General features: G+C 43.7%; 1 protein-coding gene across 1 annotated transcript in view; it reads left to right on the top strand.

The window, feature by feature from the left end:
• F2 (coagulation factor II, thrombin) overlaps positions 1-22,450 on the top strand; it is a 27,102-nt gene extending 4,652 nt beyond the window's left edge. Inside the window, exons 2-15 of the mRNA XM_015407012.1 lie at positions 558-645; positions 3,630-3,793; positions 4,731-4,755; positions 5,981-6,031; positions 7,677-7,782; positions 8,990-9,126; positions 11,491-11,799; positions 12,295-12,414; positions 13,431-13,554; positions 13,838-14,005; positions 14,339-14,512; positions 16,114-16,289; positions 20,835-20,905; positions 22,214-22,450. Of these exons, the coding sequence (XP_015262498.1) occupies positions 558-645; positions 3,630-3,793; positions 4,731-4,755; positions 5,981-6,031; positions 7,677-7,782; positions 8,990-9,126; positions 11,491-11,799; positions 12,295-12,414; positions 13,431-13,554; positions 13,838-14,005; positions 14,339-14,512; positions 16,114-16,289; positions 20,835-20,905; positions 22,214-22,357 (1,857 nt within the window). The 3' untranslated portion in view covers positions 22,358-22,450. The remainder of the gene's footprint in view (positions 1-557; positions 646-3,629; positions 3,794-4,730; positions 4,756-5,980; positions 6,032-7,676; positions 7,783-8,989; positions 9,127-11,490; positions 11,800-12,294; positions 12,415-13,430; positions 13,555-13,837; positions 14,006-14,338; positions 14,513-16,113; positions 16,290-20,834; positions 20,906-22,213) is intronic.
• Positions 22,451-23,255: the final 805 nt, after the last annotated feature.

Genomic DNA, 23,255 nt, shown 5'->3' with positions numbered 1-23,255 from the left:
CTCCCATTATTTCCAATAGGCTTTCAAGTCTCTCTCCCATTGTTTCCAATGGGCAGTCCTGTCCTTCATTTTAGTACATCCCTTGTTTCAGCTCTGTTTCAGATCTCCGCTATCTGAACCCTATTACTCTGTTTATTGGATGTCCCATCCTGTTGATTATATTTGACTTACACTGTGTAATCCACCTTGAGTCTCAATGAAAAAGATGGACTATAAATAAATAAAATCCAGATAAGAACTCTACAGCAGCAAGAATTCCCTTTCAAATAAGGGTAATTTCTTAAAGAGCAGGAATTCTGGGAGTGCTGCTGTATATTTGGCATTTTTGGACCCAATCACCATGCAGTCATTCTTATGAGCTGATGGTCTGTGCCATCAAGTTGATTGTAAATGCATCAAGGGGAGGGAGAGAATGGGTGGGATAATGAGAGCTTCAGCATTACTGGCCCTGACATACTGTGACCTGTTTCTGTTCCTGTTTCTTCATGCTGGTTCAACATTAACCCAGCTTGGGAGGTAATTGTTCTGTTCCCTCTGTGTTTCTCCTTTAATTGGAGTTATATGCAGTAGGGCAGAGCAGAGCCAGAATGCTGAGGATTCTTCTCCTATCCAGTCTCCTGCACCTTACAGTGAGCCATGACACAGGTAAGGGGGGGACTGAGTAAAGTGGGGAGGTTGAACAAATCAGCTCTCCTAAGCACAAATACCAGGGAGTAAGTCCTGTGGGTGGTCAGCGGGATTTCAGAGTAAGCACGCTTAGGATGATGCTGCATGTTGAGAACAGCAAGATGCAATGTTCAGTCTGTGTGCATCTTATGTCAGAAATACAATGTGAGGGCAATAGTGTTGAATCAGTGCGGGGCAATTTGTCCAAGGCATCCTTTAAGGAGAGGGAGTGGCCATTGCAATTGTGTAGAGACATTTATTTTGCCCTATATTTAAAAGGCTTTGGTGCACAAAGAAACCCTGGGTGGTTCTTGGGGAGAAAGCTCCAGAGGAGCAACTGGAAGGAAACTGCTGCTGAAGTCATTTCTTACTCTACTACTGTTAACATGCACATCTAAGGGCAAAATAGCATGTCATGGCAGATTGCCCTGTGCATGCTTATATTTTTCTGTACTCTTTGTTGACAGATTAAGGAGTGATGTTCATTAATCAACACTACAGTCCTGTACACATCTTTAGTCTCACAAGAAATTAAATCCAAGCTTTACTTGGCTTTTTGGAGAATGGGGGGGGGGAGCTCTTCCAAGCTGTTTATAGTTTTCCAAAAAACAGGGTGTATTGTGTTTCCAGCACTGTGGGCTGGTGTAGGAACATACAATATGCTTTTTTGTTGTTCTTGTTTTGTTTGTTTTTTAATTTTGTTGAGTTTTTATGCATGCCTTTTTTTGTAAGCAACATTTTTGTAAGCAAATTTCCTGATTTTGCTTCCTTTCTGCCATATTAACATATTTTTAATTATATGTCATTTTGGGGAGCTGATTTTAAACAGGCATACCTTTAAATGTCAATATTTCTGATGAATTTTCCTAATATGTTTGAGAAAAAGCTTAATTTCAAGTGTGGTATGGAAAAACCATAAAAGACACTTTAACTTTCAGATCGTACCAGAGCTGTCATGAAACTTGAAAATTATCCTTTCTCAAATTCTTTCCATTCCCATATCTTCCTTGCCCCTGACGTCCCTGTTGCCATAGGGCCAGTCATGTCATCCTTGAGAACTCGTTGCTGGGGCCAGGTTGGACGCTGTAAAATCTGGATGAGACACTAACTCCCCCCAGCAGGGAGAGAAGACTACAAAGGTTCAGATACGGGGGTTATGCAAACAGATACCGGGATGTGCCACCAAAGAGGCAGTCACAAAATAAGCTCTGAGCAAACAGGTCTCTGCACAAGAGAGCAAACAGGAGGGTGGGGGGCTGCTCACAGAGCAGTGAGAGATACCATATCAAAGGAATTTAGTTTGGGGCACAGGGTTGATACTAAGCTGGTTCTGGATCCTGGTCTGCAGCTAGAACAACAAAATAGAGTTTGTCTGCATTTCTTTTACACTTTTATTATTGACAGCCAATTACTGTTCAACTGGTTTTTGTTTACTATCTCCTGGGTTACCAGCAGTCTCCTCTTCACCACCTCCTTACTCCATAACCCTTTGCCTGTTTGTTTTTTGCTGTAGGGTCCTTGAGGCAAGAGGTGTTCAGGGGTAATTTGCCATTGCCTGCCTCTTCCTTGGTGGTCTCCCATCCAAGTTCTAAGGAGGGCTGTCCCTGCTTAGCTTCTGAGATCTGATAAGGTCAGGCTAGTCTGGGCTCTCCAGGTCAGGAACTAGTTAATTTAGTGGATTGAAAATGCTGACAACATTTTAACCAACGAACAATATTAAGGAAATAAAATGAGGGGAAAAGAAGAGAAAGGCAATTTAATGTGTATGGGTAAGGATTAGATGATAAATTAACATTGTTAGAGAATCCTAGCCCTGGGGACAGGGGACTGGTGATTTCTGTATTCCATCTGTTTTAACAGAAGGCAGTCATTAGCAAGTGTGCAGGCAGATTTTTTAAAATAGAGCACATGACACTGGCTTATACTGAATCACACCACTGATCCATTGAAGTCAGTAGTGTCTACTCAGACTGGCAGTGGGTCTCCAGGGTCTTTAGATAAAAGTCTTTCACATCACCTACTACCTGATCCTTTTAACTGGAGATACTGGGGATTGTACCAAGGATCTTCTGCATGCCAAGCACATGCTCTGCCATCGAGCCACAGACGCTCCCCTGTTATTAGTTCCAATTTCTGTTATTAATTTTTGTTTTCATTTTAATGGGAAACACATTTCCATCTTTTTGTTTTTCATAACATTGGGATGAAATAGGAATTGTGCTCTTGATGCAAGGGGATCCTCCCTTCTATATTTCAAGATGCTATGAGAAAATGTCCTTGTATTATAGAGACACTTCAATTTCTGGTTTGCAGAGCAGATTTAGGGAAGCATTTGGCAACCCATGTAGCAGAGTGGCCATAGAGGGTTTTATTTGACAGTCCAGCATCTTGCATTTTACATATACTGCAAATGATCACAATAACATAACATAGTAAAGGCTATATGTTTTACGCTGTCTGAACCTGTAATCTGCCATGAGTCTCAGCTAAAAAGGCTGTCTATAAACAAAGTAAAATAAAATGAATAACTAATGTCATATCACTAGTCACTGAAATCAAGGAGCAAAGACTGAGGTAAATTCTCATAGGATTGCACTGTTTAATTTTCTTTCTGGGCCCAAAAACCTTGTACCAAGGTCTCATCATCTTCATCTTTTTCATTCATCATTTGCCTTCCTCCACACTCCCTTGGTTCAGTTATCTGGAGTTTTGCACTTTTCTGCAAAGGCACCCATTTTTACTTCTCTCACTGTGGTCCAGATTGTAGAAGATGATGTGTGTGTGTGTTAGCATGACAAATTAATGAGTGGTCAGGCCTTGCTGAAGCAGCTGAGGCTAGATGACTTTTCATTGCTTTGTATGTTATTGTTCTGTCCAACCTTTGCTTAAAACTCCAGTGTAAAAGTATGTTGCTCTGTCTCGTCCAAAAATGGCTGACTGGCTGGGTGTTCTGGTTTTCATAGTCTTTCTGGAGCAGAAGCAAGCCTTCTCCTTGCTGAAACGCTCCCGACGTGCCAACAAGAAGTTCATGGAAGAGGTTCTTCGAGGCAACCTAGAACGAGAATGTATGGAGGAAACCTGCAGCTATGAGGAGGCTCGTGAAGCCCTTGAGTCCAAAGACTTAACAGTACGTACAACAGTGTTAATTCCCACAGGAACTAGTTAGTCAGATATACCTGGCTCCCTACTACCATTGTGATGTTTGTGCCTAGTTTTCTAGGAAAGACATCCATCTGTCCTCGACCACAGTCAGGGCCTTTTTGGCCCTGGTGCCAGCCTGGAGGAACTCTGCCTAGTGACATCCGTGCCCTGCGGGACTTAGTGCAGTTCCTCAGGGCCTGCAAGACAGAAATGTTCCACTGGGCCTACGATTGAGGACAGCAAGGGTTTGTCATCCAGCCTGACCTCCTCCACTCCTCCCTTCTTGGGAAGGGTATAAATTGGTATCCAGCGCCATCTGAATTAGTTGTGATTGTTTTAACTGTTTTAAACTGAATTTAACTATTATCAATTAATATATGAATTTATTGAAATGTTGTATACCAGGGGAGGGTGGTCTTTAAGTTAAATTAATAAATGGGTTTATAACAAGGCACTCAGCACTTATCCCAGAGACCTTTACATCTCAGCTTAGCACTAGCTTTATTTTTTGTATTTTTTTATGTGTGTGTATGTGAATGTGTGATTGTGTGTGTGCACCTAGAGGTCATGGCAACCTCTTGTGACTGACCCCGGGGTCCTGGAGAATATTCAGAGAGGTGGCTAAATAAAGCCTGCCCCCACCTCCCACCTCTGGTATTCCAAGGAGGTCTCCCATCCAAGTACTTGCCAGAGTCGATCCTGCTTAGCTTCCGAGATCTGACAAGATCAGTCTTGCCTGAGCTATCCAGGTCAGGGCTGTTTAGTTCTGGCAGAAGCAAAGTCTCCTTTCCTTATTTGTGTGCCTCTCTTCCTCTGAAATGCTTCATGCACCCTTCCATCCAGGCAGCATAAAGGGTCTGACCTGCATATCTGCATATTTGCTCTATGGCCGTTCTTCTAAGTTGAGTTCCTTTGTTTTGCAGGATGCATTCTGGATAAAATATACAGGTATGTCTTATCTGAGTCTTGCTGAATAAGCTGATGGTTTTACAGGCTTTTCGAAAGCAAGAAATTGCAAGTAGATAAATAGGTACCACTTCGGTGGGAAGGTAACAGCGTTCCATGCACCTCGGCGTCTAGTCATGCCGGCCACATGACCACGGAAACATCTTTGGACAATGCTGGCTCTTCGGCTTGGAAACGGAGACAAGCACCGCATCTCTGGAGTTGTATTCAACTGGCTTTCGAGCAAGGGAAACCTTTACCTTTACCAGCTTTACTGCTGAGCTTCATTCAAAACTCTGGCTTGAAGCTCTCTTCACAGGAGCTGGAGCATAATCTCCTTAAGTAAATGGCTATGATTAGATATCCTAGAGCTTCAGTCCCAAGCACACAGATTTGGGAAGTAGAGTCTTTGGAATTTAGCAGGATATGTTTCTAAGTGAATACAGATGGGAAATACAGATAGCCTGCAAATCCAATTATCCCAGCCCATCCTTCCTCACTCTTATAAAGCTGACCATGTGGCATGCATACGCACATGCACACCCTCTTCCCACAACCGTGCTAACCAGGTTTCCATTGCTGTGGTCTAGTTTTTTCTCTTCCTTCCACTTAATGAGCCCCTGCCCAGCTTCCAGATTCTGAGGTGTTACTGCTTTTCACCCACCCACATCTAAATCTCAGCCAACTTACCTTTTTTTTGCTAGCCCCTTCTTGATGATGCTAATGTCAATCATACCCACCCCCTCCAGCCATTGCTTAGATCTGTTGTTTCTGTGTAGGATTAGGCTCTTCCTCACTCTTCTATCCACAGGGAACTCATGCCACCTAATGCCACCGCAAGACTACTGGCCACAACCAAGAGCTCCAATAGACAGCTTCCTAATATGATTGCTTACTGACACCTCTTCTAGATTGGAGGAAGCATGCACACATAATTTTCTTCCTGATTAATCTTTACCCAATGTTTTGTTTGTCTTTGGGGGCCAGAAATGGGAGAGGTGCCCTATAAACTCCCAGTCAATTAAAAGGGCAGCCAGGCTGTCCCATTATTTAGCCTTGGAGTCCAGTCTGCTTGTGGGGTGAGGGAAAGGCAACTCCTGGAGAGGCTCCATCCATTTATCTCACTATATTAGGGAGGCTGGGTTGGAAATCCCTTTGACCAGATCATTCTCCGGATGTTATGAATGATCAGATCCATTTGAGCTGAATTTTACTCTTCTTTTGCTAGATTGTTTGCCTCGGAGGAACGTCAGAGCAGTTTTGGATGCATGCATGGAAGGTAAGAAGACTATGAGAAACTGTGATGGCTTGATTATGATTAGCACTAGGAATCTTTTCAAGGAATTTGGAAACAAATTCTGAACAGACGGTGAGGTGCTGATTGGGCAGTGTGAGCAAGGGCACAGGTGCGTGAATCTGTGTCTCTCCTAAAGTTCAATGAGAACATCTCATGCAACATGTTTTAGCAGGTATGCCTGGTGTAAAGCCACATACACAGAAAACCACTTGTAGGGAGACAAACCTGTACTTTGAATGATGTGAATTCCATACACTGGAGTTTTCCTTGCCACCACATAGGCTTGATAATACTCTTGTGATAACCGTCTACTTTAGAATGTAAAGAGTTGAGACTTTTGCAAATGAAGTTCATTGAGTCAGCAAGTAGAAAGAATATATCCAGTGAGGTTTCAGTTACCACATTAACTGGCTCACTAGGGGGTGCGTAAGCTGCATCTTCAGTTGGTTTATCTAAGCTGCTAGTTGCCACTCCAGAGGGAGTATCAGTAAATGAGCCTTCAAGCGGGTTATCCTCCCACCAATGGTGAAAACCGATTCAACATGGGGATTTGAAAAGTTTGTGATAGCTCAGAATCAATTGATGGAAAGAGGTCCCCAATTTTTGATTGTTTAGACTTGGGGGGCAGAATCTCCTCCATCTCCCTTCCCCATTTGTAAGACCTCATTTTTTTTCCCTGATTCCAGATAGCAGAGGTTGCAAAAGCATAAAGAATGGTAAATGAATGATACAATCTAGAAGTAGTTCCAAGGTCAGATAGTTCCCACTTCAAAATTGTTTAAAACTAAAAAGATTGTGATTCCTTTGGCCATCAGCCATATAGCAAGCTAGTAACACCAGCTAATTATCCAATTAGGCAAACAGGGCTTTTGTTCCTTGTGCTAACAAACCATCTTTAAAAAACAGCTCCAATTTAAAGAAGGAGAAGGATAAGATAAGAGTTTTAAGAGTTCTTAAAAGTAATAAAATAGGTCCATTTAAAAAAAAAAAACAACAACTATGTCTCCAAGCAGAGAGTGGAGCCATCTGCAGCCGGTGTAAAAACGGCATGCATGTGACAGGAAACCAGAGATTGGTTGGGATTCTGTTTTGCATGTACACATCTTTGAAAACGCGATTGTTTCCTGTAATATAATGCGATATAGCCTATAATCAATGTGCCTTCTAAATTTACAGATAGTTTACTCGTAATTCTGGCATTGATCCAGTGCTTATTTCCTATCACAGCAATCCCCAAGACCTTGAAAGAGGCACAAGTAATGTGTATATTTGTGTGTGTGCATTAATTGAACACCTTTCTATGGACTGGGCCACACATGCTTGTTTATCATGTAATGTCTATAATATCCAGTGATGTCCATGTGTGAATGGTCTGCCTAACACCACAGTGAGGTCAGTTCAGCCATTCACCTGTTTTAACTTTTTAAAAACAGTTAACCAAGCAGTTAAAGCAGTTACCAAGGGTACAATAATCAAGTGTAGATAAATTGAGTTATGTATATGTATGTATAAACTAGTTCTGTGCCTTAGGCTAAATTGAAGTCAACAGTCTGAAATGGGATGTCCTGGACTCTCTGAATATACCACCAGGTCTGTTTCTTCCGGTTTGTGTTTTGAACTCTAACAGGTAACTGTGCGGTAGATGAAGGGCAAAACTACAGGGGAACTATTTATGTCACCAGATCAGGAACTGAATGCCAGTTCTGGTCAAGCAAATTTCCTCACAAACCTGAGTAAGTCCCAAACTTATACTTTGCTAAGCTATATGCTACCGCTCAAACCTTCTCTTTTCAGGAAGTATACAATTAACTCCGCAGAGGCACAAGCAGGTGGCTTTCTCCTCACTCCTCCTTTTTTCCTTTAACTGATTCTCAATTGCTGTTGATATTCCATACCTCAGGAATATATTTGATCCTCATTAGGCTACTGTGGGGGGAAGTAACCTTTTTCTTTTGGCTAATTTGATAGTCATAATGTTCTGTGTATCTGGGAAGTCACCTCGGTATGAAGAAACTTATCCTGACTCTGCAGGACCTGGTTTTGCTGTTTTCATTATCCTAAGAGGGACCAGCCCCTTTACTATTAAACAAAGTGACAGGGTAGAGGCTCATGAGAAATTACAGGGTGAGGGAGGCAGGAATAAGCACTTTGGGAATCCCATCCCAGTCCTCAAACTCTTCCCCGACAGGATTCCCCAAGCTCTCAGAGTCTTGAACAGGGTGGTTCCCCCCCCCAACTCTCTTTTTCTTTCAATGGTTCTCAACATTCAGTCCCTTCAAAAGCTTTTTCGGTCTTCCGTAGGCCATGTTTTGAGGGTTGGTTTTCCTTTGTTTAGAAGACCAGTAAAGCAAAAAGGCTTCCCTGAAAAATTACTGGCGCTGTACTGACGATCTACTCCATTAAATGCAGATGCTGGGGGAGTTGAATTTATCATACTGTGTCATCACAGTTCGGATAGAGCAGCAGAGGAGTGCAACATGTGCCCTGTAGGGTATGGCTGTGAACCCGAGAACACACCCCAAAATCTGCCAAGGAATCCTTAGCATGCGAATTGAAATAGAAAGGATTCCCCACAGGCAGAACGTCTGAAACCACTAAGTTATATGTTAGCAGGCTGGGGGCATGGGGAGGGGGAGTGAAATTTGTAAGTTAACTCTATAGTAACTTAGGGGTGTGCGTCTTACTTCCATATACATGTGATATGCACACAACTCATTCACAGCATTTCTGCATATGCACATGGGGAAATCCAGATGTCTGTCTCTGAGTTTCATACTTTTTCCTAACAGAAGTGCTTTCTGTGTACAAAAAGCACAATGTGCAACATAACACAGAGAACTGCAGGATCCACAGTTCTTTTTTATAAACTCAGCTGGAAGAGGAGAAGTTGTGTTTTCTTGTATTGCTGGCCCTTCTTTACTATACCATGGCTTCTTCCAGCTTCAACATAACAACATCTCCACATGCCAACCTGACAGACAACTACTGCCGGAACCCAAATAAAAGCCCAACAGGGCCTTGGTGCTACACCCGAGACCCAACAGTGCGATTGGAAGAGTGTGCTGTTCCTGTGTGTGGTGAGTCTTATTGCTGGTCACTTTGTTAAAATATGATTAGATCTGAACCTTGTTTGCAAAGGGAGGTTTGCAAAGTTTCCCCTCTAAACCACCCAAAGCCAAATTTCACATAGTTGTAGATGCGTTGTTATTAATACATTTTTAAAAACATGTCTCAGTCACTTTGGCCTTAGATGCAATACACTCAAGGGGTTAACCCTGAATTAATTGTACAGGTGTAGGATTCCAAATGGTCTCTTCCCTCCCCAAATGAGGGGATCTGTCCTTTCATCCAGTTATTCATTTATTTTATTTATAGTCTGACTTTCTCACTTGGACTCAAGGCAGATTACATGGAGTGAGTCACCAATGCAATAGGATTAGGGCTGTAGAACTAGACAGAAGTCTAAAACCATAACCAAAGCAAATGTCAGGTCTTTTAGCCCATTCTGTTTCGGAGTTATAAGAGCCAGTGAGGTGTAGTGGCTAGAGTGTCAGATTAGGAACTTGGAGATCCATGTTTGAATCCCTGCTCTACCATGGAAAGCTTGCTGGGTGACCTTGAGCCACTGACATAGCCTAACCTCCCTCACAGGTTTGTTGTGAGGATAAAATGGATGAGAGGAAAACAATGTAAGCTGTTTTGGGTCCCTCCATTGGGGAGAAACAAAGGGTATACACGAAACAAATAAGAAGAAAAGTACAGCCCACACATTTTCTCTTATAACTCTGCAACAAAAATACCTAAATATTTTTTTTTAATGAAAGCTGGAAACAAGTAGATAATGGGACAAACTGTTACAATGTTGTAACCCTATATTGATCCATCAATTACCAATTTTCTTAAAGCCTGAAATGAGTCAACAAAGGCTGGTTCCAACAAGGAAAATGGCTCCAATGTGGGAAGAACCTGCAAAAATGTGCAACTTCCTATCCACTTAGCATCCAAAGGCACTTTGACTGCAGTCTTTCCAAAAATATCATAGCAAAACAGGGTTAGATAACAGCAAAGTGGAGAGGGGCCCACACAGATACAGGACAAATAGAGGATGATGTTATCTGGTTGTACCCCAAAACCAGCATAGCTGTAAGGAGGCCAACGCACAACAAACATCCACGTGGAAACAGCCTAACAATGGGTACTTAGGGTTCATCAAACCACGATCTGAAACCATGGGCTGAAATTGGTTTATTACCCATAGTTAATCTTAACTATAGCCTGTGAAACGATACAAACATAGACATCCTTTCTTGTTCCTTGGCATTGCCTTTACTGAAATGTGTGGGTCGTATGTAGAGAGAATTCAGTGATCATCTCTGTGCTGAAACCTGGTTTCACAAACTAACTGTTGTTAAAATAAACCATGGTTTCTTGATATGTCTGAACTGAATCAGTTACTTCATCTGTGGAGAACAGAAGCAGTCCATGCACAACTGGTATCTGTGACCTATCTCGAGGCATGACCCAGTGTCGTTGTTTCAGTCAGAATCTGCCATGCCTTGTATAAGAAGAACTGGATGAACTCCCTTAGATGAGTGGTTAATGACAGAGGAGAGAGAAAAGCTCTCTGCTCATATAGCTTAGCAAAACCGCTAAGTATGTTAAGGTATGGTCTTCCCTAACTGTTATTTCACACAGCATAGGGCTAAGCCTTGGCACTCAAAACTGATTCCACATCTGAATACTTGTGATCTGTGGCTCAAGTTAAACCTAATATATGTCCCAAATATCTTTGGAAGCCCAGGATGCAATGAGGATAAGCCTTGCAGCTGATAAAACCAGCCCAGAAGTTTATGTGAAAGTAAAAAAGGGGGGGGGGGGTTGAAGTTCCACAATAGTCTTGTTTATCTTTGCTGCAACAGATTGCCACAGCTAGCCTAATGGATATGCTGCTCCAAGCTTTAGATGTACTTAGGGTGAATGCAAGGTTTGCAGTAAGCTGGGCACCATAACTCTGGCATTCTTCCTCAGAGAGATGTGTGTGTCCCCCTCTGTTGCCATCTTGCACCAGTGGATGAAGATTTTGGGGTTCCGTCAGTGATTTCTCTTTTCTGCCCCATTGTCTTAATTGTTTTGTGCTCTTTTTGGCAGCAACTATACTATACTGTTTTTATGTCTTCATATCTTTTTCGCTCTGATTTTAATTGCTTTAATTATTTGTTGCCATTGTTTTTGCTTGGTTGGTTTTAGTGGTTTTAAAATGTTATTTTACTATGTATGTTTTAATTTGTTTGCTGTATGGGTGGCCCTTGTGAGAGCAGAAAGGTGGGATATAAATTTTGTAAAATAAATAAATACTTGCGCCAGCAGTCAATGTATGTACCGTCACAGAACCCAGAATGGGCTTTTCCTAATGATCACGGCTGCTGTGCTTCTATTTTTAGGTGAGAACCGAACCACAGTTCCATTTACTCCAAAAATTCAACAAGAAGACATAAAGCAGCAGCCCCAACCCTGTGAAGCTGATCATGGACTGGGGTATACTGGGACCCTCTCTGTCACCCTCTCTGGGAAGCAGTGCTTGCCGTGGGCCTCTGAAAAAGCAAGGCAGTTAAGCCATAGTGCCTCCTTCCTGCCAGATGTACATCTCCTGGAGAACTATTGTCGCAACCCGGATGATGATGACGAAGGCGTCTGGTGCTACATAGACCATCCGAATACCACCTTTGAATACTGTGACTTGCACTACTGTGGTGAGGAGCCCACAAGAGACAGGTCTCCAGTTTTGTGGTAATGAGGAAAGAGTTAGGAGCATCCGAAGATGAGCTGGTGAAAAGGTCAAACTAGATGAGTCCGAGGGATGTATGTAATTATAGTGTGTGTGCTGAAGCCTTCTAAATAACACTTGTGGTAATGAGGAAAGAGTTAGGAGCATCTGAAGATGAGCTGGTGAAATGGTCAAACTAGATGAGTCCGAGGCATGTATGTAATTATAGTGTGTATGCTGAACCCTTCTAAATAACACACTTGGACCGTACCACCTCAGGGACATGGAACTGGTAGAAAGGCGGCATAGAAATGTTTTAAATAAATATGCTAAATAATTCTATCCAGTAGGTTTTTTTCTGCCCCCATTGGCCTATGTTTGAAAAAGGAGATGGAAAGTAAGAATAGGACTAGATGACCAAGGCCTCCGCAAACAAAGGTGTGTCTTAGTTTCTCCCCACCCTCAACTCCATCTTTTTCAGAAAACTCTCCAGAGGACGTGGAGGCCGGACAGCTGCCCAACAGCGCGATAGGAGGCCGGACAGCTGCCCAACAGCGCGAACTCTTCTTTGACACTAGGTCATTTGGCCAAGGTGAAGCAGGTGAGAAATGAGGCCAAGCTCAGCAAAAAGGGGGCAATAGAGGGGGCTGGAACTTCTTCCCTCAATAACACGTGCATCTTAAGCTCTCCTTAATTCAGATACAAGGATTGAAACAGTGTTGCTTGTTGCTGGTATATAGGTGAAAACTGAGGAGGTGGGTTCCTTTGACCATCAAAAAGGCTGAACTGGGGATCATGGGATCTGATGGAAGCTGTACTAAGGTGGGGGACTGGGAGGGACTGAGTGAAAAAATTGGTTGGATCCAATCCTCAGTCTGTTTTCAGCAGCAGTCGGCTTAGAATCAGCAAGAGCACTGTAGGGCTAGTATAGTTGTATTCAGCCAGAATTTTCGGCTTAGAATCAGCAAGAGCACTGTAGGATTTTAATGGCTAGTATAGTTGTATTCAGCCAGAATTCCTCATTGTGCTTAAGACGCTGAGAGAATGGTCCCACAGTATAATCTGATCAACTAGCACTCAGAATTGACACTCACGTAAACTCCTTAAAATTAATAATATTGTATACTGGCTTAGTGTCTGGACAATGATCTTTTGAGCACATGCACACACCATGAGCAAGCACCATTCAGGACCAAAACTGGTGTCCTGCAATGTTCCCTCTAAGATGTGGAGTCTTGTGAGCAAAAATTCTACTTTGTGAGCTACTGGCATTAACGTTGTGAGCGAGCAATTTGGCTGCTGCATACATTAGTCTGCTCTGGAGCCATCCTTCCTGAGCTAAGACAAAAATGTGTGAGCTGGAGGCTAAAAAACTGTGAGCTAGCTCACACTAACTCAGCTTAGAGGGAACACTGGTGTCCTGTATCAACTCCCATTACTCCATTTACCAACAAGACAGGGACATAGGGACTCATAATCTGTGTAGTTCCTACATAAGTATTAGTTAGTTCTATTAGTGTCTGGTTCAGCCCATATTTTTCTAGCAGAAAATGCTGGTTCATAGAAGAGGAGCCTGTAATTGTGGGCACTGATGGGTGGATGGGACTATATTTCCAGACTGTGGTCTCCGTCCCTTGTTTGAGAAGAGGAAGATTGCTGACGATTTTGAGCAGGAGCTCCTAGAATCCATGGGCGGACGAATTGTAAAGGGACAAGATGCTCAGTCAGGCAGTGCTCCTTGGTAAGTGTCACTGGCTATATTCATTCACAGTCACGACCCTTCCCTTCTCTATGTTTTAATGATGGTTGAAATATCAGGACCGCACAGGTCGCATCGGTCAATTCTTATGGTATAGCTGCCATAGCAGCCCAGGGAAGAAGCTTTTGCAGAATGTGTTTCTGCCCTATTCCTCCTTTGCCCAGGAGCCTGCCAGTGCAGAGACAGGCCTGTCTGCAGCCCTTCTTTCTCTGTAGTGCATCTGATAAACCACTGGCCTTGGGTGTTTCCCGTGACTTTACTCTAGGCAAGTGATGCTGTTCAGGAAAAGCCCTCAAGACTTGCTGTGTGGTGCCAGCCTCATCAGTGATCGCTGGATCCTGACTGCTGCTCATTGTATCTTCTACCCACCCTGGGATAAGAACTTCACGGCAGACGACCTTGTTGTCCGAATTGGCAAACATAACAGAAGAATGTAAGCACTGCAAAGGGATTCTTTTTATCAATCAAGTGATTAATAGCCGTAATAGACAAAGGGAAGCCTACCAGGGGGCAATGATGGAGATCATGTCTTTAGGCATCATCACATCTCCTGACATGAAGAAAACCCTTCCAGAACAAGGCCACCATTATTCATCCTCCCACAGTACAAAGTACGCACCTTTTATTCTCTGAGTCCTTTGTGTGAAAGAGAGCTTTAATCAGCTGTCCGTTGGACTTGAGGGTTGTAAACAGTTGGTATGTTGAAAGTATTCCATCAATATTTATATGCTGTCATTGTTTTTCTCCTTCTTTGGGATCCTTGAAGACATGAGAAGACCAGGGAAAAAATTGTCTTGCTGGACAAAATCATCATCCATCCCAAATACAACTGGAAGGAGAATCTAGATCGGGATATTGCACTGTTGCGCTTGAGGAAGCCTGTTCCTTTCAGTGACTACATCCAGCCAGTCTGCTTGCCCACCAAAGAAACTGTGCAAAGGTGAGAAGGCTTCATAGAAGAGATGGGACCAGAAACCTGTGGACTGGATTTTTGTGGTTTTCATAGAAAGAGCCCAATCCAAAATGATTCTGTGATGATGAGCAAATCCAAGTTCTCTGTTTATCTTGGGTGAATGGGGCCAGTGAACAAACTCCAGGGTAATATCTGTGCTATGAGGTACCACAAAAACTCTTCTCTCCCCAGTCCTTCCAGTGATGAAAACTGGAGTAGCCGCAAATATGGGAGAAGAAAACTCTGGTAGTTATTTAAAATAGTTGTATCCTGTCTTTCTTCCAAAGGAACAAGAGCCTAAAGGCAGCTACTCTTGGCTATCAGGTTGTGAGTTGCCACCAACAGAACATGAAGGATAAATAGAATTGGCTGTGGAAGGAATGCAGTCCACCAAACTTTCCAGTTGTAACGAAATCTGTAATATTTCCCAAAAAAAACACAAAACTATTAGAAAGGTTTTTAAAAAGGAAAAGCTGTCAGAAAACCTGACACTCCATCTAAATGATAAGTCTAATCCTAACTGTGTTTACTTGGAAGTAAATCCCAAGGATACTAACTGGGGTTATTCTAAAAAAGAAAAAGAAAAAAGAAAGCATAATATATAGACTGCCAATGTGGTATAGCATAGACCAGGATCCTGGCTCTCAAATTCCTTTTTTTTAAAATTGACCTTGGGCCAGTCAGCATCTCTCAGCCTGGTCAACACTACAGGGTTGTTGTAAAATATAATTTACTTCATTTATACCCTGCTTTCTACCCAGTGGGGACTCAAAGCAGTTTACATGGTTCTCCTTTGCATTTTATATCACAGTAACTCTACGAAGTGGGTTAAACTGAGTGCGTGTCACTGGCCCAAGGCCACAGAGCAAGCTTTCATGGCAGAGTGGAGATGTGAACCGGAGCCTACGTAACTCTACGAAGTGGGTTAAACTGAGTGTGTGTCACTGGCCCAAGGCCACAGATCATAATCCAGTTTCCAGCTACATCACCCTGGCTGTAAAGAAGGGAGGGAAGATCACATACATCAGTCCAAGCTCCTTGGAGAGAAGGGGTGGGATAAAGGTGTGCAAAGCAGAGCATCCCTTGGCAAAAGGAAAAAAACACCTAAAGTTCTCCTTGCTAATACATACGGAGGGCCTCTTTCAGTACTGTAGAAAAGAATTTGTTCTCCCTTAATGGTTTTGTAAGCAAGGGAACTGAGCACTGGATGGCTGCCCTAACCGTTTCCTCTGCAAAAGCTTCTTCTTAGTGCTGCAGAGGATGGTGGTGACTCCCTATGAATGTGCAGAGGCTCATTGTGTCTGCCATACCCTAGCAGTTCCATATGAATGCTGGACTGGAGTCCAGTTGCTGAAGACACATCCTATGTATCCATCTACATCTTGCATCTGTAGTGGGTTCTAGTCCACAGAAGCTTAGGCTGGAATAAAATGTTAAACCCGTTTTCGTTTACCATGTATTGACTGAATAAATTTAAATAAAACAAGCTCTTGTTAGACTGACAGTCTGATGAGAGTTCATTTTCCGGTAAATTCTGACCTTTTCTTGCAGTGATGCCACCTTGTCTTAAACCTAATCTTCTTCTGCAGCCTGCTGTTGTCAGGGTACAAAGGACGTGTGACTGGCTGGGGAAACCTTTATGAGACCTGGGGCTCTAGCGCTGCCTTACCCACATATTTGCAGTTGGTGAACCTCCCCATTGTAGATCGAGACACCTGTAAGGCATCTACCAAAATTAAAATCACAGACAACATGTTCTGTGCAGGTGAGTTTTCCTAAGCATTTGATACTTACTTTTATGAAATAAGAACTGGTGTGATTTTGATTTTGATATTTTTTTGCATTTACGTTATGGGTATTGGAAGACTAGAGCAAAGCACTCCAAAGGATTCAAGCAAAAAGCTCCCTCACTGTAAGGGAAGACAACTAGCCAATTTGATTCTGTTGAGGTTGGAAGGTAACTGACTTTTGTTATCCTAGACAGCAGCAAACAATTACCCAGGAACACTTTACTGTGGCATAAGGGCACATAAAACCTGTAGACTAAAGACTACCAGCTTCTTCTGCTTGGAGAGCCAAGGCCACTCCGGCTGAGTTTAGGCAGAAGAGCTAGAGCCGTATCACGGCTGCCCTCGCCCTCACAGCAAGGGGAAGACCTGTCCCTTCAGACTGAAGAACTTAATACAAAACGAGAGAGCCTCTCAAGTCTCAAATGCAGAGGCAGCTGGGCATTTTCCTGGACCCGACTCTTATGCTGCAGCCCCACTTCCATTAGAAAAAATGCCATTCTGAACAATTCTGTTTTGCATAGTTTGCAAAATGCCAGACGTGTGGGAGCCCGCCTTCGTTCCTTCCACAGGCAGGCCTTTCCACAGGGTGGGGACCACTACGTTTATGGGCAGCTGTTGATTGCATCTAGCTGCAGGGTGGGTCCTGCAGAGGGCCTTGCCCAGATGCACAAAGTCATCAGAGTAGGACGTAGAGGGAGAGGTGGTCTTGCCAGATATGTGGGTCTAAGGCTACGAAGGGCTTCGTATGTGGTAGCCAGTACCTTAAGCTGAGCCCAGTAACTGATGGGCTGCCAAAGGGAAGACTGCACAATAAGTGTTAACAAACTTGCTCTGCCTAGCTCCCAACAATAACCAGAGCTGAACTCCCACAGCTCTTCCAAACTGAAAGTAGCCTAGGAAACAAGGAGAAGACAAAGGAAGTGTTTAGGCTGATCAAGGAGTGCAGATTCACAATATGCCTAAAGCTTGACGGCTGTATGTCCCAGCACCTCTCCAGAGCATTCCACCAGAACACACCTGAGCTGAGATTTCTCAGTTGAGGCCCTGCCTCCAAACTGTCCACTAGGGCAGGTATCATGTCAGCAGTGGCTCCCCAGGTTGAGGGAACAGCTGGTGCCCCAACCACAAAAAGAACCAGCCAGGATCTCCCCCCCCCCCTAAGGCTTTGGCTAAGATAGAAGCCTTTCAAACTGCTGCTGCCTCCACCCTAGTGGCCACAGAGGAGGAACTGTTGGAGCGCAAGAGAGCCGCTTTTGATTCAAGCATGCCAATGCCCTCCAATGTAATTCAAGTGGGCAGGAGCACATCCAAGGCTTTCGAGCTGATATTATTACCAACAACAAGAATTCCCACATAGTGAGTAACCAGCAAAGGGACAGGGAGATGCAAAGATCCCAGGGGTCTGGACTCCCCCCCTCCCCAGTGGTTTTTTGATGGGGAGTCCCTACATCTAGATATTTGTTCCTGGATTATCAACACGGTTGTTAAAAGACATCCAAGAGGGGCTGTCCTCATCATCTCCCTCCCTTAAAAAAAAAAATCCAGCAGAAACTCTATAGAGTTCATCATAGACATTATCTGGGGGAGGCCGACTCCTTGTTCTCCAGACCCCAAGTATACTTCCAGGAGCAGAGATTTGAGAAGCTTCTCCAGGCACAGAAAGCTGGACTCCCCGTGGCCCACGTACAGCTCCACACTGCCCCCCGCTGGCCATTCAATTCTAAACACTCAGAATCTAACTCCATGCAGTCTGATAAGAGAGGAAAGGGGTGAATGGGAGATGAAGCCCCCACCTTGCACCTGCCTGTACCAGGCTTTCCCAACAGAAGGATTTTCCTAGTTTCCTAGCCAATGTGATGGCAGAGCTGAAATTCTCCACTGACATTGCCATCTCAGACTGCACAATCCACCTCTAAGAAGGGGAGTGCAGGATTTTCGCCAACCCACTCAGACCCCATCTATCGTGCCCTTCCTAGACTCCTTTGAAGAAAATCTGAGAGGTGACTGGGCTGTAGCTGGAGGAAACAGGAGCCTGCATCCCATGGCCAGGAATCTTTATTCTCTTGGGGATGCCTCAGTAACAGCTCTTCTTTCAGAGGCAGTGCTCTCCAAGGATGGAGACAATGCCCTCAAGGACCCTGCAGACAGAAAGAATGAACTCTCCCTTAAAAAGGCTCACGAAGCCTCAACTCTAACCATCAGAGCCAGCTGATCAGCCTCTGTCTTTGCTGTGATGCCCTGTTGCAGAACCCAGACCCAGTCAGACTTACACAAGCGGGAATACGTTACCTGAACAGGACAAAATAAAGAAAAGATGGGAACAATACACTGAGGAACTATACAAAAGAGATGAAAGCATGGCATTCCTTCCTAGAAGGACCTTTTGAAGAAGAGCTTGCAGTTGTAGAAAGTGAAGTGAAAGCTGCAGTGAGAGAAACTGGGAGAAACAAATCACCAGGAATAGATGGGATATCAATAGACAAGACCCAGAACACAGTTCATAAGAATCTTAACAAGAATATGCCAACAAATATGGAAAACAAAACAATGGTCCACCAACTGGAAATGGTCAATTTACATTCCAATGCCCAAAAAGCAGATATCGAAGACCACTGCAACTATCAGACCATCGCATTAATTTCTCACGCAAGTAAAGAGATCTCCAAAATCTTACAACAAAAATTGTTACCATATATGCAACGAGAAAGGCCAGATGTTCAAGCTGGATTCTGAAAAGGAAGAGGTACTAGAGATCATATTGATCATAAGAGAAGCCAATGTTGAATCAGGCCAGTGGCCCATCTAGTCCAACACTCTGTGCCAGTGGCGAAAACCCAGGTGCCATCAGGAAGTCCGCCATTATGAGACGTTTTGGAGGACATTTGTTCATAGTCTTGCAATAAATCAGAAGCGACTTAACACACACACACACAAATATTAAGAGCGCCTCAGGGTTCACAGCCGATGGTTTAGTAGAAAAGAGTCCAGTAATACCTTAAAGACTAACACACTTCATGGTAGGGCATGAGCTTTTGTGAGTCATTGTTTTTCTTCAGATTGAAGCACTGAGCAGGGACTCACAAAAACTCACACCTACCACAAATTTTATTAGTCTCTAAGGTGCTACAGGACTGTTACCCTTTTCTACTGCTACAGACAGACTAATGTGGCTACCCATCTTGATCTAAGCCGATGGTTTGGATTCCATGCAATTCTCCAGTAGTTCCCTTGATGCCATCCTCATGATTCAACACAACCTCCAGCTGAAGCAGCATAAAACTGTTTGGGGATGCAACCCTGGATGAGGTGTTGGTTGAAACAAAGGAGAAAAAGAGGGATAATGCCCTCTGCCTCTAAGAGGAACGAAAGCAAATCCACCAGGTCTTCCCAGAGTGCTTTCTGCTCCTTTTGCAGCCCCTAAAGGTAAAGGTTCCCTTGCTCGAAAGCCAGGCGAATCCGACTCTAGGGTTGCAGTGCTCATCTTCGTTTCAAAGCCGAAGAGCCAGCGCTGTCCGAAGACGTTTCCGTGGTCATGTGGCCGGCATGACTAAACACCAAGGCACACGGAACGCTGTTACCTTCCCACTGAAGTGGTACCTATTTATCTACTGGCAATTTCTTGCTTTCGAACTGCTAGGTTGGCAGGAGCTGGAACTAGAGACGGGAGCTCACTCCGTCTCGAACTGCTGAACTACCGACCTTCCACAGCCTGCAGTTCAGCGTCTTAACCACTTGAGCCACTTGCAGCCCCTACAGACAGCTTAACTCCAGTGGTTCCAGGTAGTCCAAGCCCTCCAGGAAAAAAACAGATTTTTCCCCAAGCCAACAGAGGCATCTCAACTAGCCAGTCTAACAGCAGAGGAAAGACACAGTTCCATCAACAATGCATTCATAAGCAGCCTGGAGACACTCCACTCAGCACAGGTGGATGTACGATACCATCAGCTAGGCCTACACAATCAAACATCAGCTTTTGGCAGGAGAATTCTCCCATAGGTAGCTGCCCAGTTAATTCCTCCGACACCCAAACAACCAACCTGGAATGACTCAGCTGTGCAACATCCCACTTCAAGATACCTCTCACCACTGATGAAGCATGAAACATTGGAGTTACCACAAGGGTTTCTTCTTATCAGTGGAGTGGAAGGTATCTCTTCCTTCCCATATGGTGGGAGAAATTTCTGGGAAAGGAATGAAAAAAAGTTTCAAAGGATGAAGTTTCAGCAAAATAACGTCCTCTCGACTTCAAGCTTGGCAAGTGTTAACTGGGCACGAACCCCAGCTGGATGTGGAAACAATGCAAAAATAATTTGCATATCTCTGCCTGTGGAGTGAGGGGGGGGTGTAACCCAATTCAGGATACCTTTGAGAAGAAATCTGCACTGTAAATCCAATGTTTTATGTGGAAATTTCTTCGTGGTTGCTTGGGCTGCCTAAATTCACACCAAAAGTAGCAAAGACAGCACTATAACTAGATCACTTGTCAATCATAACTGACTGACTTCCATATTTTTTTTTAGGGTACAGTCCTGAAGACTCTAAGAGAGGGGATGCTTGTGAAGGTGACAGCGGAGGCCCATTTGTCATGAAGGTATGTGAAATGTTTAGAGTGATGCAATAACATCAACTTTTTAAAAAAGGGCAGTTCCAGAGAAGCTGTATTTATCTTTTGTATCTTGTTTTTGCTGTCAGTCCAGTGGCCTGTGAAATAAATACATTTTGTTAAGTCTTTAAAAAGGACAAGAAGCAATGCAGAACACTGAAGCCCTACTTCTTGACCCTTGGAAAGCTTCTTAGAATCATAGAATGTTAGAGTTGGAAGGGACCTTGCAGGTCATCTAGTCCAACCCCCTGCACTCTGCAGCATAGCTGAAAGATAGCCCTACATACCTACAACATACCCGAAAGATGGTCGTCCAGCCTCCACTTGAAAACGTCCAGCGAAGGAGCATCCACCACCTCCCGAGGCAGAGTGTTCCACTGCTCAACCACTCTTACAGTTAGGAAGTTTCTCCTGATATTTAGCTGGTAACGACTCCCTTGTAATTTCCATCCATTAGATATAGTCTTGCAATCCGGAGCAAGAGAGAATAGATCCGCTCCATCTTCTACATGACAGCCCTTCAAGTACTTGAAGACTGTACTCATATCCCCTCTAAGCCTTCTCTTTCCCAGGCTAAACATACCCAACTCTTTGAGCCTTTCCTCATAAGACTTGGATTTCAACCCTCTCACCATCCTGGTTGCCCTCTTCTTCAGCCCTTCCACTTGTTTCCAAGATTAACATTCATTTGCCCACACAACCATAAGAGAAGTTCCTTTTTATAAGAGGAGGAGGAGGAGAGGAGATTGGATTTATACCCTGCCCTTCACTTGGAGTCTCAGAGCGGCTTACAAACTCCTTTCCCTTCCCCTCCCCACAACAGACACCCTGTAAGGTGGGTGGGGCTGAGAGAACTCTGACACAAACTGCTCTTTTTTAAGGACAGCTGTGCCAGAGCTTGTGACTGACCCAAGGTCACATCAGCAGGTGCAAGTGGAGGAGTGGGGAATCAAACCCAAACTGGCTCTCACATAAGAGAATTAGTAATTGCATTCTGCCCCCACTATCACATTTGAAAGCTTTTCTCCGTGCCCATGCACTTCTCTATATACAGTCCTGCCTTACATTACATTACATTTTCCATTTATATACCGCTCCTTCCCGAACGCTTGGAGCGGTTTACAGAGACCTTTAAACATCCTAACTAGGGCTACAATGCAAGGGGAAGGTGAATGCCTACCAGGCACCCGAACAGCAGGGACCTTAGATGTTCACCCCTTTCGTTCTTATGACCTATGCATTTTGTAGTATATATACTTTCTCCTGTTGACAAGTCTTGTATTTTTTGCCCTTCAGAACCCACAAGATAACAGGTGGTATCAGGTGGGTATCGTCTCGTGGGGAGAAGGCTGTGATCGGGACGGTAAATATGGATTCTATACCCATGTATTCCGTCTGAAGAAGTGGCTGAAAAAGACTGTAGAGAAGCATGGAAATTAAAAGGAATTTTATCTCAACCTACAGCCCAGATTTGAAAAGTATGTCTAAAAAGCAAACATTACAGTACCAAAAAGCTAAGAGAAGCTTTAAAAGCCAAACTCCAATAAAGCTTCTGCACCAAGAATCAACTCTGGTACCAGGAGCAAGAACTGAACTTGTATAAACGAACATTACTAATAAATTTGTCCTGGTGGTTCTGTTGTCAAGTAAACATGTTGGGTCAAATTAAGCAAGTTCTTTGTTTTGTGGCCTGAGGCCAAGTATACTTCACTAGAAGTCGGTTCAACATTTGTGTACTGGTTTAATTTTAAGAGTAACAAAGCAGAATCACGTTATAGCTCTTGTTGCAGCTTCAAAAGGGAAGAATAGAAGCAAAGAGGTTGCCTTCAGAATTCATCTACTGCAAAACACTGCAGGGAGAATGGCCTAATCAGGATTAAAGGTACTGAATGTAAACGTTTCCTCCTGTAGTAGGGCATACAAAAATATTCTGTGAAATACACAAAAGAAATGAATTACAGACAGGAAACTGAGGGCCAATTTACGTATTATCATTGTGGTGCAGTTACTGTTGGAAAAAAGAAAAACATTTCTCTAAATTGCTTCCTTGACTGCATCAGTAACATGTAAAATTGCCACCGTCCTTCCCAAGCTAGTGCTCTTGGTTGCGAAGTACTTATAAGATCAGTATTTTTGCTTTCCATGCCCTCGAGATGCAATTTTAAGGCAGAAAGCATGTTGCAAAAGGGATCATGTCTGCTGGGCCCAAATTTAAGCTTGGTAGCTCAGAGGTTAAGATGCTGAAGCTGCAGACTGGAAAGTCTGTAGCTCAGCAGTTCGAGACCCGAGTGCTGCGTCATGGAGTGAGCTCCCGTCTCTGGCCCCAGCTCCTGCCAGC

The sequence above is a fragment of the Gekko japonicus genome, unplaced genomic scaffold (genome assembly GCF_001447785.1).
Source record: "Gekko japonicus isolate JY-2015 unplaced genomic scaffold, Gekko_japonicus_V1.1 scaffold84, whole genome shotgun sequence".
In the NCBI taxonomy this organism is placed as follows: Eukaryota; Metazoa; Chordata; class Lepidosauria; order Squamata; family Gekkonidae; genus Gekko; species Gekko japonicus.
Note: the sequence above shows the minus strand (reverse complement) of the source record. Positions and strands in the feature narration are given on the sequence as shown.